Here is a 16,989-nt window from a genome sequence, read left to right on the forward strand (position 1 = left end):
CCAATCAGAAGAGCTAAATTAACCACCACTGCAAGAGCACAGTTATACTGTATATCAGCCGCCTGTTACAGCAAAGTCTTTATCTGGTGGCAGTGGCCAACTGGGAATGTTAACACAGTTTCCTTCAGGCTTCTGTCTATCAGAGATCCCTGTAAAGTCTGTGAAAGTTCCAGAGCTCTGACCAGCACTTCAGTCAGCTGAGGTTCCCTTGCCCACCGTCGCCATGGAGGGCAGGAAGTGGCAGCCCGCTCGTCCGCTGCACGCCAGGGAGCCCGCTTAACACTAATCTGCAGCAACGGGAATCTTTACATCTAACACGCACTGCGGCTGTGTGAATAACAGCTCACTGGGCCTCCCTGTTTAATCAGGGTCATTACTGCTGCTGCACAGCCACGTCGACAGCAGCCAATCAGAATGCCCTGATGTTCCCTCCGCAACTACAAGAGTCATTTTATCATAACCCCAGAAGGAAAAAGGATAACATCTGATACTGCATGTAGCAATGCACACGGTGTTAGGTGTGTGCTGGTACACAAGACACTTGTGTATGAGGAATGGTCTTTAAAAAGCACACAGTGTGCTTACACTTTCAATGAACAAATGACAAAATTCTTTAAATAAAAAAACTATGAATGAAAAATAAGGTCAAGGGTAACTGAAAGAATGCAGGTCTTCCATATCAAACATATAAACATATAGTCTGCACTGTATACGCTGTTAAATATAAAAAATACGCAGTTGGTACTGTACGCTGTGTTAAATACAAAGATGCACAGTCTGTACTGTACACTGTGTTAAATATAAAGGTGCACAGTCCATACAGTACACAGTGTTAAATAAAGACGGAGCTCTGTAGATCCACGGTGGAGATCAGAGTGGCACTTTGACGCAGTTCTGAAACAGCGGAATGTTCTGAATGTTCTGTTCAGCCAGTCGCCGCCATTTTCTGCAGGACACGCGTCTCCCTCCTGCAGGTCAGGTGGTACCAGCACGCTGTTGCCATGGAGACTTTAGGCTTGAGGCAAACTGTCGCAGATTAGGGACCGGAAACCCGTTAAATCACCGGGCAATCACTGATCTCGCGTCTCCGTTTCAATCAGCGCCAGTGATGACACACATCTGTCATACAAGCACGCAGATGGAGGGCCTGCCACACGCGCACGTACGCAACTGTGCTGCTGTGAGTAGTGTGTGTGCGTGCGTGTGTGTGTGTGCGTGTGCATACGTGTGTGTGTATATATGTGCGCATGTGTGTGTGTGTGAGTGCATCCATAAGTGTGTGTGTGTGCATGCGTGAGTGTGTGTGCATGTGTGAGTGTGTGTGTGTGTGTGTACGTCATGCGTACACGTGTTTCTACATGCACGTGGCTCACATCGAATGAGAATCTCTCTCTTTCTCTCTGATGAAATCAGTCTAACAGACATAATAACCATAACAAGAGAGGATCTGTTCCCTGTCTGCTGAGCAGAACATCATTACTGCACATCAAAAGCACAAAATGAAGGGCTTATTTTCCGCACGTAATCCCACGGAGGATTATTAAAAATCACATAGTGAGGCTTTGAGAGGAGCACAGACTCATCACAGCGCACCATCCTGTCCCATTTCACTCCAGAACAGTGAGAAAATTCATGTCTGATTCCAAAATGCCCAGCATGCACTGCTACAGGCCCATCTGAATTAAAGTGGCGTTCTCTTTCATACACACACAGATACAGATCTGTAATACTGTGACTGTTACATGCAGAGTACATAATTTACAGTAAGCTTGTATCTTACGCTGTTTATATTGCGCTTGGTTAATGCTTTATGGTTCAGTCTGCCATGTCCCTTAGGGCTAATGCCATTCTCTGTGCTGTAAGGCCTTTTGTTTTATAGTGACCATCTGATTCCCTTTTGCTCTAATACCCCCTGTGATCATGCAAACAGATGTGCCCAACCTCAATAAGGTCATCAGCCAAACAGGAAGTAAAGGGGGTAGTAGGAGGACAACAAGGAACAGTAACAGTAGAAGCAGCAGCAGCAGTCAAGGGTTTAGCAATATGTAAGCATGCATGGGTATGTACAACATAGTTAGGTATAAGCATTTCAGTTGCTAGGGCTTCTCAGGCTTCATGGAGCCTCATGGTTTGGGGTTCACCCCCCCCCCTTCACTCACTCCCCCCAGCCCCGCATCCCACTCTCCTCCCCCCTCCCCAGTTCCCCAACACTCACCCCCTGCTCGTCGAGCCGGACCAGTTGCTGGGAGACGTGGGGGGAGCTCAGGGCCAGGCGGAGGCACTGTGTGTTCAGCTCGGGCAGCACCTCCTCCAGCACCTCCTTCAGCGGGAGCCCCCGGGCAGTCCCGTGCCGCGCTGTGGAGGGGACCGAGTCCTCCAGGATGGCCCCCCTCAGAGCGGTGAGCTGCAGCCAGGAGGCGGGGCGGGGGAAAGGGGGAGGGATGGAGCGAGTGAGATTGTGGGAGAGGAGGACAGAATTCAACTTTTCAAAAAATTATTTTAGTATGTTGTGTGTATATAAAGTATGTGTATATGTGTGTGACTCTATAGTATCTGGCTGTACTGTGCAGTAGAGCTGCGCTCTGTAAACCCTGTGCAGTAGAACTGTGCTGTGTAAACCCTGTGCAGAAGAGCTGAGATGTAAACCCTGTGCAGTACACCTGTGCTGTGTAAACCCTGTGCAGTAGAGCTGTGCTCTGTAGACCCTGTGCAGTAGAGCAGTGGTGTGTAAACCCTGTGCAGTAGAGCTGTGTTTTAAAACCTGAGCAGTAGAGCAGTGCTCAGTAAACCCTGTGCAGTAGAGCTGTGCTCTGCCTGTGCCCGGGCTGTGCGTAGCGCAGTACCTCGCTGGTTCTAAAGGTGATGCGGTAGGCGTACTGCGTTCCCTCCTTACTCCTGCCGTCCTCCAGCCGCTCCCGACGGACGCTCAGCGCCACGGGTCCCAGGTTCTCATCCACGCCAAAGTAGTTCTGATGCTCTGCAGGTGAAGAGGAACCCAACAGCATCACCGGCCGCGACTGGCTTTCTGCCCTTTCGCCCTCTAATGGTCACAGCTGGAACTGCAGGAGCTTTCTCTATTTTAATGCGAGCTTGTTAAATCCTGCGCCAAATACATTACTAACAAGGAATTAAAAATAATCTTGTTTTTATTTACCAAAATAGAGTTTTTTTCCAACATCACTGCCTATAATAATTACCAGACCATTGTAAATCACTCCAAACTCCACCTCCCTGTTCATACACCTCCCTTTATGTCCAAAAAGTATATTCTATCACAGAAAATTATTTTATGAGGTTTTGTGAACTGGTTCGTGATTTCCACTGTGTTTATGTTAAGCTGAAATTCATGGTAACAGGAATTAATGTGGTACACAACCAAGGCGACAGGGATTCAATAACAGCTTAAACCCACATAAGAGATCGGTGTAATCCACCAGCCTTTTAAGAGCCTCAGCCTAGGGCTTGAGGTCAAACATAAATCCTTTAGTCAACACGTCAGTATGGATACTCTGACCTATAATGTGACCACGTGACCACATGAGGCCAATCAGCAGCGCACTAGGAAGCTGACAAAAAATTCAGGCCTCTCATTTATGACATTTATGAGTGCGCAGCTGCTCAACTGCTGCAGCCAGTCTGTGTGTGTGCGTGCATGTGTGCGGGTGTGTGTGTTTGTGTATGTGTGGTAAGACACCCCTTACGCTTAGGAAAAGAAATTAGTAAATATAAATTACAAACAAAGTTCCCAAACACCCTCAACCTCCCTGTAAAGGGCATCTAAACACCCCAAACCTCCCTGTAAAGGGCATCTAAACACCCCAAACCTCCCTGCAAAGAGCATCTAAACACCCCAAACCTCCCTGCAAAGAGCATCTAAACACCCCAAACCTCCCTGTAAAGAGCATCTAAACACCCCAAACCTCCCTGTAAAGAGCATCTAAACACCCCAAACCTCCCTGCAAAGAGCATCTAAACACCCCAAACCCCCCTGTAAAGGGCATCTAAACACCCCAAACCTCCCTGTAAAGGGCATCTAAACACCCCAAACCTCCCTGTAAAGAGCATCTAAACACCCCAAACCTCCCTGTAAAGAGCATCTAAACACCCCAAACCTCCCTGTAAAGAGCATCTAAACACCCCAAACCTCCCTGTAAAGAGCATCTAAACACCCAAACCTCCCTGCAAAGAGCATCTAAACACCCAAACCCCCTTGTAAAGGGCATCTAAACACCCAAACCTCCCTGTAAAGAGCATTTAAACACCCCAAACCTCCCTGTAAAAAGCATTTAAACATCCCAAACCTCCCTGTAAAGAGCATCTAAACACCCAAACCTCCCTGTAAAGGGCATCTAAACATCCCAAACCCCCTGTAAAGGGCATCTAAACACCCAAACCCCCCTGTAAAGGGCATCTAAACATCCCAAACCCCCTGTAAAGGGCATCTAAACACCCAAACCTCCCTGTAAAGGGCATCTAAACACCCAAACCCCCTGTAAAGGGCATCTAAACACCCAAACCCCCCTGTAAAGGGCATCTAAACACCCAAACCCCCTGTAAAGGGCATCTAAACATCCCAAACCCCCTGTAAAGGCATCTAAACACCCAAACCTCCCTGTAAAGAGCATTTAAACATCCCAAACCTCCCTGTAAAGAGCATCTAAACACCCAAACCTCCCTGTAAAGGGCATCTAAACATCCCAAACCCCCCTGTAAAGGGCATCTAAACACCCAAACCCCCCTGTAAAGGGCATCTAAACATCCCAAACCCCCCTGTAAAGGGCATCTAAACACCCCAAACCTCCCTGTAAAGGGCATCTAAACACCCCAAACCTCCCTGTAAAGAGCATCTAAACACCCCAAACCTCCCTTGCCACAGGTGGGCGGACAGCCTCACCTTTCCCGTAGAAGTACTTGTGGTAGTAGTAGGCCCCCAGGTCGATGTGCTCGATGATGTAGCGCTTGACCTTCTCCCGGTGTATGGGCTGGTTCTCGCGCGGGACCTCCAGCACGGACACGCCCGCGTTGGTGCAGTGGGAGCTGAGGGAGGACTCGAAGGAGCAGCCCTCCCCCGCGCCGTACGGGGGGGCGCTGGCCCGGGACAGCGAGATCCGCCTCTCGCCCTCGCCCCCGACCTCGTTGCGGAAGAAGGGGCAGCTGAGCAGCAGCTCGCTGCTCTTCCCGTCACCCTCGTCCGAGTCGCGGTCCTCCCCCAGGTCCTCGCGGCTTGCCCGCGCCGGCTCGGCCGGGGCCCCGCCCCCCGGGGGCGGGTGCTGCGAGGCGGCCGACGCCCCCGTGGAGGTGTTCCTCCTCCTTCCCGGGCTGCCGCGATTGGCCAGCGCCTCGCCGACGTGGAAGAGGACGCTCTGCACGTCGTAGTGAGCGAAGCACTTCCGAGCTCCGCGCCGCCGCCGCGCCCCGTCCTGCTCGCCGGGGAGCCGCGCCCCCTCCTGCTCGCCCCGCCCGCCCCGCAGCTTCCGGAACAGGGAGGCGGTCTCGGAGGGGTCCGCCCTCCGCCGCTGAGAGACGGCCTTCTCCCGCTCGTGCGCGTGCGGGGGCGCGGCGTCCATGGCGATCTCCCCGCGGGCGATCTGCGCGGCCGTCTGCAGGCTGGGGGAGGGGGCGGAGGGGCCGCGGGGGGGCGGGGCGTCGGCGTGGCCCCCCCACAGCGCGGTGAGGAGCCCATCCTCACACACGCCCTGCTGGTCGATGGAGGAGGCGCTGCCGTACGCCCGGCGCAGAGACGCGCCCGTGTTGGGGTTGAGGGCGCGGCGGTCGGCGGGGTCGTCGGTGTCCATGTCGCTGATGGTGACGTCGCTGCTGCTCCGCTGCAGGACGGGGTGCAGCCCGCGGGCGGGGAGGACGCTCAGGAGGTTGTCCAGCGAGTATCGGAGTGCAGGGTCGCCGGAGTTCGGGGGGGCGTCCCCGCGGGCGCCGTTCTGAAAGCTCGTCGCCGCCTCGCGGTCGGCCAGTGGCCGGCCCTCCCAGCCCTCTGTCCTGGGGAGCCAATCGGATGTCCTCGCTCGCACCCCCATTTTGGGCCGAGCCGGCGTCCCGTTGGCCTTGTTTCCGGGGGGGCCCGTGGCTCTGGCGAGGGGCTCATCAGACTGCACGCTTGCGTGCCCCCCCGCCCCCCCCGGCGGATTCGCTCTGTCTGTGCTGGGGCTCCGATCGCTCATTTTCCCCTCGCCGCGTCCTCCGCAAGCAGAATCCCACCGTCCCGCCCCATTACACCGCCATCAGTCACTTACCGCCTTCACGAGAGGACACGCCCGCTCCGCTACCCAGCAACCATCCAGCTGTCAGCTCTTATCACACGTCCATAACTCACAGGAAGAGGGCGGGGCGATGCGGGATGAACTGCCTGTCCATGGTAAGGTCAGAGGTCACGGTTCAAGCTCGCGGGAAGTGAACTCGCGCCACGGTCAGCAGACGAGGAGACGCACTGCTTCACACCATCTGCTGGGGGAGAGAGAGAGAGAAATCACTCATTAGATGAAACAGGACATCCAGCAGATTAGTACAGGTTTCAGTGACTGTTTGCATGAGTGATGTACAGCTCTTTCTCACACACAGATACAGAACAGGTTTCAGAGAGACTGTGTTTGTATGAGTGATGTACAGCTCTCTCTCACACACACAGATACAGAACAGGTTTCAGAGAGACTGTGTTTGTATGAGTGATGTACAGCTCTCTCACACACATAGATACAGAACAGGTTTCAGAGAGACTGTGTTTGTACAGTAACTGAAACAGCAGGACTGAGCCTCAGCATACTACTAATACAAAACTCAGCACATCCTGCGCATTTAAAGAGAAAGCACAAGCTCTACCCATAAGCCCGAGCTGCATGGAACAAAGCCAGCATCCCAGAATACCCGCTGGAAATAACAGGGCTAACAGCAACTGATGAGGTTTACTGTCTGAGAACAAGACAGGGGAGATGGGGGCAGTTTTACCTTTAGCACTACCATACTGTCCACATGCACGCACGCACGCACACACGCACACACACACACAAAGTTGCAGTGTAACAGAGTAAGAGAAACCATATCTTTTATTTCGGGGTCCCCCTGGCCTCCAGACTGGCCGTCCAGCTGAAAAACTGAGAGATACTGTGATGAATTAGCCAACAGTCCCGTACCACACAATCATCAACCGTGATAAAATCAAATCAAATCATCCCATGAACCCCCGATTCCTCCCCACCTCCTCCAGGCACCGCACCCCCCCCCCCCCATATTCCCCCACTTCCCCCTCCCCACCTGCCCTCCGGTCCCGCTCCATGTGGGACTGAAGCTGATCCACATGTGCAGGGAAGCGCCCTTTCCCCCTGGAATTACTACATCCTGCCACATCTTACCCACGCAGCAGCAGCCATTCATAATCCGGGGGCTACAGCCCGGCACCGTTTACTCAAGCGCACTGTTCAAAGCCAGCGAGCGGCGCGAGGGCAACGTGGGCCAGATGTAGATTAGCGCTGCGCTACAAGTGTCTCACTGTCTGCCGTGTCCAACCAATCAGAAGGCCAGATGCTGTTAAGCACACTTTCAAAGGGCTCCAATCTAAATGCACCATTACGAGCATCTGAGACAACAATGATAACAGCCTGCGCTTTTGTTAACGGGACCCAGCAAACACGATTCAGAGGAAGTCTCTGGAGTTGCAGTTAGTCAGCCGCTCTCTCTCTCTCTCTCTGTCTGTCTCTCTCTCGCTCTCTCTGCGTGAGCTCTCTTAGTTTCCACTGCCAGAATATCTCAGATTCCCACGGAAATGGAGTCAAGCCTAAATCTCCTCGTCTTAAGTAGAGGGTAATGGTGAAAGCGTCTATAAACGCTCCCAGAGTCCGGCTGATGAGGAGAGGAGTGGATGCTTCCAGAAGCACGGCTCCATGTTAATGTCAGTGCAGCTCCTGAGCAGATGGGTCTGAACGCAGCCTGTAACAGCCCAGCTGTGCCCTCTGCGGAGGTGCACAGGCTGATCCTGCAGAGGAAAAAGCAGCTGTGATGGCCTCATCGTCTCCGCCGTTCCTCGTGTGCGGAACTGCGAACCCGAGCGGAAGGCCCAATCAAAACAGGGCGCCCCGCTGGTGAGCAGCTCCCTGCTGACGCATGGCCTGTGTCATATTAACTCACCCCCCACCCCCCCCGCCCCACATGGAACACGCCTGCACCGTCAGGACAACTCACGCCCACGGTTATCTGCCTGCGAGCAACATGTTATTAAGGACAAAATGAAGGTCTAGACGCGTAATAAATTGTATTCCAATGACACATGTTCATTACTATTCCAATAAAACTGAAGAATGGAAATTTAGTCAGCAGGTTTTTTTGGATTTTTTTTTTAGGTCAGTTGATTTTTCTGTGTCTGTGTGGGGAGTCACTCCGTCACACAGTCAGTCAGTCGGTTCTCTCTGCTCTGTGAAGCGATCTCGGAGTGCTGAGGAGGTCAGCAGGAGACGCGGTTCTCAGGGTTGAGGAGGTGAGCAGGAGACGCAGTTCTCATTCGTCAGTGCGCCTCTGTCGCAGATGGAGTGGTTATCATCATTAGCAGTGCACAGAGGAGAGCAGGCTAATTACAGCAATGAACTCATTTCTGCCTCTGAGACAGAGACTGTCCACTCTGACCCAGAAGTTCCACCAGGTCTTAAAATAATCCTGCGGCATCATGGCCTGATTCTAACAAGGGAATATGAATAGCTTGTCATAATGGGCACAGCGTTTCACACAGCACACAGCTTCAGAAAACTAATGTTTCATATAGCACACAGCTTCAGCAAACTAATGTTTCATATAGCCTAACACACAGCTTCAGCCAACTACCGTTACAAACAACAGCTTCAGCCAACTACCGTTTCAAACAACAAACAGCTTCAGCAAGCTAGTGTTTCATACAACAAACAGCTTCAGCCAACTGCCATTTCAAACAATAACCAACTTCAGCAAACTAGTGTTCTGTAGAACAGCTTCAGCAAACTACTGCTTCAAACAACAACTTCAGCAAACTAGTGTTTCATAACGGCTTCAGCCAACCACCTTTTCGAACAAACAGCTTCAGCAAACTACTGTTTCAAACAACAAACAGCTTCAACAAACTAGTGTTTCATACAACAAACAACTTCAGTTAACTAGTGTTTCATATAGCACACAACTTCAGTTAACTAGTGTTTTATATAACACACAGCCTCAGCAAACTAGTGTTTCGAATAAGACAGCTTTGGAAACTAGCGTTTCATATAACATAGCTTCAGCAAAATTGTGTTTCATAGAACTTCTTCAGTGTAACTTCATGCAAAAGTGTTTTGATTATGTCTCACTGAAGGAGGTGCTGCAGTTTAGTATTGCAGAGCGCTTCAGAAGAGCAAATTGCACAGCTAAGTGACAGCTCATGTACATGTACAGCATTTGTAGGGGAAAAAATTAAATTAATGTACGCACACACACGTACACGTACACACACACATACGTACATACACTCACGCACTCACACTCCCACTCACACACGTGCACTCACACACACACACACACACTCTCTCTCACACACACACACACACTCTGTCTGTATAAAGTGGGTCAGAGTGAAGGAGACTGCTGAATAGAAGACAGTGGGAGTGTTGCCAAACCGTGCTTCAGGAAACTCTTGCAATTACACTGTAGGACTAATTAATTTGGGGATTTTAATTGCTTAAATTGGGGATCTCATGCTTTTACTGCCAGCGCTCTGGGGCCTGGGAAACCCAGCTCCCCTCCTTCCCCAGCGGCCTGAACATCTGAGCATCCTGAACACTGTGTGTGCATGCGTGTGTGTACGGGTGTGTGTGTGTGCTTGCGTGCATGCATCCATACACGTCTGTTCGTGTGTGCATCTGTGCATGTGCGTGTGTGTTTGCAGACTGAATAATGAGATTTTGTGCAAATGAGACAAACATTTCTTTCAGCAGTCATTGTGTTTACTGAACAGCAGCAGTGCTTATTCATGGCTTTGTTTCAGCGGTAACAGCTGTCGGCACCATAATCCTTCCCTTCAGGCATCACACGAGTCTGGGGGGGTCCATGTCACACACACTGTGACCAAGGCCTAGAACACCTGATACACACCCGCCCCCCCCACCCACCGCCGCCTCTGATTTTAGTGAATAAGGGAGGGCATGAATTTACCTTAATTAGTCATTTAATGCAATCATTTAGATTTTTAGATTTGCTCAGTGTTAATCTGCAGTAATATCATGCATCTCCAGAGAGACAGCAGCACCCTTTGAGAAAGCTGAGGATTAAACAGGGTGGGGGGACAGCGCAGGCAGGGGGCTGAGGGGGAGGGGGTCGGGGCTCTGGGGGCTGGGGAGGGGGGGCTGGGACTGCTGCGTGTTTCCATGGAAAGCAGGTTTCTGCAGGAGGGGTGTTTGGTGCCACAAATGTTCCACTATGAAGCTTCTTGGGATCTCAGCCGAGATGAAAATGTGTCATAAATAGATTTGGATATGATCCCTGTTGCCGTGGTCACCGTTATGAATGTTATTATTACTGGTCTTCACAGGGAGCTGCGATATTAGCACAGGGCAGAAGCCCTGAGGCTCACCTGTCTGCAGGTTTCACAGGAATCTGAAAGAACTGCAGCATAGTCCAGTCCTACAGAGTGGAAGGTACACGCACACCTCAGCCAGATCCCCAGGCAACTTAACCCTAACCCTACACCAAACCCAAACTCTACCCGAACCCTAACCATAACCCAAAAACAAACCCAAACTCTACCCTAACCCTACCCAAACCCAAACTCTACCCAAACCCAAACTCTACCCAAACCCAAACTCTACCCAAAGCCAAACCCTAACCCAAACCCAAACTCTACCCGTACCCTAACCCAAAAACAAACCCAAACTCTACCCTAACCCAAACCCAAACTCTACCCAAACCCTAACCCAAATACAAACCCAAACTCTACCCTAACCCTAACCCAAAAACAAACCCAAACTCTACCCTAACCCTACACCAAACCCAAACTCTACCCAAACCCTAACACTAACCCAAATAGAAACCCAAACTCCACCTTAACCCTACCCAAACCCAAACCCTACCCAAACTCTACCCAAACCCAAACACAAACTCTACCCAAAGCCAAACCCTAACCCAAACTCTACCCGTACCCTACCCCTGCAGAGCAGAAGGTAAACGCAGACTTGCAGCCACACATCTTCTCTCCAGGCAGACGGAGGCCAGCAGCCAGGCTGAGGCTCGTCTGATTCAGCGCCAGTCAAATCACCGCGGCCCCGCGCGTAATGGAGGGCGCTGGAGAAGGCCTCGTTAACTCAGCGCAGCCTCCCGCTGGGAGCCGCGTGCGTTCGTCTGGGCATGCCGCGGGTCACCACGGCAACAGCTCCCGTGTGACAGCGCTGCCCAACCAAAGGTCTCGGGTGACAGCGCAGTTATGATACCGCTGGCCGTCACATCAGGTGACCTTAAGCAGAGCTCTGTGAGACGCAGGCAGGCTCTGGACTGGACCACAGGCGGAGTGGGAAGGGGGGTGTGGGGGGGTGGGAGGTGGGGGGTGTGGGGGAGGTTTGGGAAGTAAAGCTGTGGAAATGAAGGCAAGCTGGGTGATACTGTGGTGTAGTGTACACACATTGCACACTGTACACCACACACTCTGTATGCACTACACACTGCCTGCACACTGTACACTGTCTGTATACACTGCCTGCAGACACTGCACACTCCCTGCACAGGGCCTATATGCACACACACATGCATGCAAGCACGCGCTCAGAAAGCCCACATTCTGCTCCCCTAGCAGGGGAGAGGAATCTGGCTCTCAACACAAGAGTAATGTGTGTAAACTGCAGATATGCTGAGGCTGCATATTTCCCTCTGCAGGGGAACAGAGCCTCTTTATCTCTCCCTCTCTCACACACACACACACACACACACACACACGCATGCACACGCGTACACACGCACACACACCCACCCACCCACACACATGCACGCACGCACGCACGCACACGAGTAAGTACAACAGCCGATGCACAGCCTCCACTCTTCAGCACAGCCAATCAGACAAAATCTCCACAGCTGTCCTTATTGACCCTTACAATGAAGAGGGAATAAATATTATTCAATGAACTAAAACATGCAGAACTAACACAGCAAATCACTCGTGCCTACATATGAAACGCATAGCAGGAAAAGCCCCTTTTCAGACTGAAATCCTGTTTCATTTTCCAAAAAGAGTAAACAGGATTTCCACCCACAGTCACAGGGGCTGAATGAGGTGAAACAATGGCACAGCAGTGACTTCACCCTTTTAACACGAGAAAAGACTCCAGGGCAACCAGCAAATCCTCACCAGCAGAAATTCTTGTGTCTTTCATAAACACAGTCTGCTTTAGCTTTATCAGAGGGACAGAGACAGACTGTAAGACAGGAGAAGTGGATACAGGGATGCACATCCTCCATACTTGCAGAAAATATTTACACTTTTTTTTTTTTTTATTTCCACAAATTATCCCAAATTATGAATAATTTAATTTCCCTATCAAAAGAAGAAAAATGTGCAATTCTATTAGGAGAAGGATCAACAGCCTCAATTGAGGGACAGTCAGTGACCACCCACCCCAAGAGACATCTCAAGGTTCTACATTTTGTACACAGTAAATGCAGTCTTGTCACACAGGCTCCAACTGATTATCATATATTATGCAAAATACTAAGAGCAGAATCAGACCGGCATAACTTCAGGCGGTAGTACATTTCCTAGGGGAAATGACCCCAGGTCAAAGTATCTTTCCATCACAGGTATAGGTCAGACATATCCTCCCACAGAGTAAACACACAACTGATCTCTCCCCACAATAAGGTTAGACTGAGGTTGATCTCTCCCCACAGTGAGGCTAGACTGAGGCTGATCTCTCCCCACAGTATGACCAGACTGAGGCTGAGCTCTCCCTACAGTAAGGCAGCACTGAGGCTGATCTCTCCCCACAGTAAGACGAGACTGAGGCTGATCTGTCCCCATAGTATGACCAGAACGAGGCTGATCTCTCTGCACAGTATGACCAGACTGAGGCTGATCTCTCTCCACAGTAAGACCAGACTGAGTCTAAATTATAAAACTTTAACACATTGAAGCACGGGGCAGGGGCCTTTTTTCTCTCTCCTGTCACCCCATAACCATGTGTGACATCACCGCCTCACTCCAGCCCCCAGAGAACCCGGCCATGCTGCTCTGCCCCGTTGCTAGGCAGCAGGCTCAGACATGATGAGCTCTGAGTGACAGTGCCTCTCCCGTGCCCTGAGGAACAGCAGCAGCCTGATGGCCATGGACAGTGCACATAGGGCATAGGGCACAGATCATAGGGCATAGGGCCCAGGGCACAGAGCATAGGGTACAGGGCATAAGGCACAGGGCAGTGCACATAAGGTATAGGGCACAGATCATATGTCACAGGGCACGTGGACCGTCCAAGCCCACCGGCTGCGGGAAATGCAGGTCTTCACACAGCGTCTAGCCAAAGGGTCATTCTCTGGGAGAGAAAATGACAACGACTAGCAAGCCGTCAGCATTAAACATACCTGCCAGACCCGTACTGACAGGACACATTAACCACACGCAACAGCCGCACTGGAGCTGACCATGGCCGCGTGTTCCTGCGGGACATGCTTGCCCCCAGACGGAGTACAGAGCGACACACCTGTGACACGTCTGGTCATGCGTGTGACTCGTCTGGTCATGTCTGAGCCCCGGTGCCGTTACCAGGCTCTCCCGAAAAGCACATCCAACACAAGTGTGAGATCCAGCGATGCGCCCCCAGCACTGAATCTCTGACACTAAACCAACTCTGCGTGGGATTAAAAAAACATTTTCCAAACATGAACAGTGTTACATAACTGTGAACATGTCCCCGCTCCGCATGATAAAGGAAAATGCCAAAGCCTATTGGCATCTAGCCTAAACAGAATGACCTGACCAGGCATGCCCAAATGGTGGGCTACCCAGAAAACCAACAATCTACACCCAAACACCAGAGGACAGAGAGTAATTCACCTCTATAACCCAAATCTGCACAAGAGGGACAGCTGCTGGATCAGTATGTCCTCCCTTCCCCAATGGAGACTATTATAGACCCAGTCACACATTTTACATTACATTACTGGCATTTAGTAGACGCGCTTATCCAGAGATAACCTGCGACCTTTAGGTGACAAGACTGGTTCCTCACACTGCCGCCCAGTTAAGACCCAGGCAGCACAAACTTGAGCTCTCAGCAGCTCTACTGAACCACAGAGGCCTCCAGAGAAGAAATGACATCACTTTCAGGACCCCTCACATCACAGTGCTACACTAACCCTGACACTGCAGACCACAGGGTGCTGTTCTCAGGAGCTGCAGCATGCTGACTGCCCGTCTCTACCTGAGGGGGGCCGGGTCGCACTGCTAAGTGCTCAGGGCTGGACCATTTGCTTCTGTTGTCTTTAGTTTGACCTCACTTGGCTCCAACAGGCTGACACACACATACACGCACACATAACCCTTCAACAGTTACTCTTCACAAATACCATCAACATGTTACTCTTCACACACACACACACACACACTCAGACACACATCTTCAACACATTACTCTTCACTCACACACACACACACACACACACATCTTCAACACATTACTCTTCACTCTCACTCACACACTCACCTTCAACACATTACTCTTCACTGACCCACACACACACCTTCAACACATTACTCTTCACCCCCACACACACACACACACCCCTTCTACACGTTACTCTTTACTCACACACACAAACACTTTTAACATGCGACTCTTGATTCACTCACACACAAAAATGATCTATCATCATAATAATGTCTCTAGAAAACTAGGCAAAATGTCCTGATTTGCCACTGCTAATAAAATCCATACCAGCTCCTTATGAAAATAATGATTAAAGTTGAAACAGGTGTGCAATTAATGTTACACACCCACATTGGCTTATGGCTCAGACATAGCAGGTCATATGCTTAGTCATGATAATTACACCAACTAGGATTGAGGCCTGCAATTCCGTTTATGCTTATTCATGTTTTATTTTATTTATTTTTGCTGTAACAGCACTGAGTATCAGGTTCCAAAACTTGTAACAAGTTTATGAGGAGGACTGGTAGGAGATACGGAAACACTATCAATGGGCAAATCCATATTCCAGCAGCTGTTTCTGACAAGCTGCTTCCTGTAGAACCACAAGATGAGTGTTTATTTAGTTAAAAAAAACCTGCAGTAAGGCTGGAGAAAGAGCTGGACAGATTGCTAGAGACAGCTGGTGATTTTGAATGCTCTCCGACGCTCTCCCTCAACAAGATGGATAACATTCACAGCTGAGACTAATGCTCCCAGGGTGGCACATAGGCTAACATTACTCCATCATTTAACAACCCTGTGTGGCATATAGCAAAATAAACCCAGCAAGGATACTCTGCCTATACAGACCAGGAGACTACACTGTTAAACCTGTAAATATAGACCAGCAGACTACACTGTTAAACCTGTGAATATAGACCTGCAGACTACACTGTTAAACCTGTAAATATAGACCAGGAGACTACACTGTTAAACCTGTAAATATAGACCAGCAGACTACACTGTTAAACCTGTAAATATATACCAGCAGACTATATTGTTAAACCTGTAAATATAGACCAGCAGACGACACTGTTAAACCTGTGAATATAGACCAGCAGACCACACTGTTAAACCTGTGAATATAGACCAGCAGACCACACTGTTAAACCTGTAAATATAGACCTCCAGACTACAGTAGCAGTAAGACAGGACAGTAAAGTTCGGGACCTGTGCTCTCTTCCACAAAACCTGACAAAAGACAGCCGAGGACAAGCACAGTAAGGCCAGCACAGTCACGTGTGCGGGCTTTCAATCAGCTACATCGGGACAAAGAGAGCCGGGCTAATTCAGGATGCACAGACGAAATGGGCTCTCCAAACACACTCCTCCAGGCTAACAGAGTGGACCTTCCTTTGCGTTACGTTCATTCACCGCCCATATCAAGCATAAAGGGACAAACGGCTGCATATCGCGCCAACTTCTTTTGTCTGTGGAGCAGCATTACACACAGCCAAGCTTAATTCCCATGCAGCTGCACCCCTTCTTAACATATTAGGGATTAGGCACGCTGTCCATTGTTTCTGTAAATTCACTTGAGGGATTATTACCATCCACACCATTGGAAATAATACAGCACAACATGCCAAGCACAGGCTCATTGCTTTACTGAAGAGGTGTCCATACAGAGAGAAAACAACGAAAACCATGTACCATGAAAGTGTACTGCATAAACCAAAGATAGGGCGGTGTGTCCATCACAAACACTGGAGTAGTACGAACGATGAGCTGTCAGAAAAGCTACATTTACACAGCCCATCCTCTTTAAAAAAACAGCTTTGTGGAGAGGCTTATTGTGACTCAACAATAAATGGCTTTTGCATGCGTAGATTTAGTCTCAACGTAGTAAGCTTTCTGTACTAAGCTTAAATTTGCTTTTGATATCACAGACCAATAAATGTATTTTTAATTAGTATTTGATCCCTATTTAAAAATGTCATACTTACTTTTCAAATCCTGAAATATCATTCATTTTATAATCAAGCAATGCATTGGCTGAAATAAATATTTATAAGCAAGATCTCAGTTTCACATTAATGAATATGTCAGCCAGTTACGCAAGCCTTTAAAATATCCCAAGGGACATTTTATATTCACTCCCGCGCCCCCCCCCCCCCCAAAAAAAAACATCAAAAGACAAGAGTACCTGCAGGTCACCCAATCTGCTTGAATGTTGGCAGACACTACTTCCATATGGCCACTTAATTTTCACCAGGCATGACTAATTATGTCATTATACAGCGTCAAAGCAAATGGGTTGGCACTAGTAGCAATATTGAAACAATTACTAACTTTGTGGCACACTGGACCTTCCAGGCCC

At 49.9% G+C, this 16,989-nt stretch overlaps 1 protein-coding gene across 7 annotated transcripts in view; it reads right to left on the reverse strand.

The window, feature by feature from the left end:
- The window catches only part of LOC135245102 (signal-induced proliferation-associated 1-like protein 2), a 37,790-nt gene that overhangs the window by 16,971 nt on the left and 3,830 nt on the right, over positions 1-16,989 (reverse strand). For 4 of the 7 annotated variants that reach the window (XM_064317942.1, XM_064317943.1, XM_064317944.1 and 1 more), the window contains exons 2-4: positions 4,895-6,456; positions 2,844-2,977; positions 2,216-2,404 (exon numbers count right to left, since the gene is read on the reverse strand). In XM_064317942.1, the coding sequence (XP_064174012.1) occupies positions 2,216-2,404; positions 2,844-2,977; positions 4,895-6,176 (1,605 nt within the window). In that variant the 5' untranslated portion in view covers positions 6,177-6,456. Of the gene's footprint in view, positions 1-2,215; positions 2,405-2,843; positions 2,978-4,894; positions 6,460-16,989 lie in introns of all 7 variants that reach the window. The other 3 variants (XM_064317941.1, XM_064317940.1, XM_064317939.1) reach the window with 1 other exon arrangement.

The sequence above is a fragment of the Anguilla rostrata genome, chromosome 18 (genome assembly GCF_018555375.3).
Source record: "Anguilla rostrata isolate EN2019 chromosome 18, ASM1855537v3, whole genome shotgun sequence".
Taxonomy (NCBI): domain Eukaryota; kingdom Metazoa; phylum Chordata; class Actinopteri; order Anguilliformes; family Anguillidae; genus Anguilla; species Anguilla rostrata.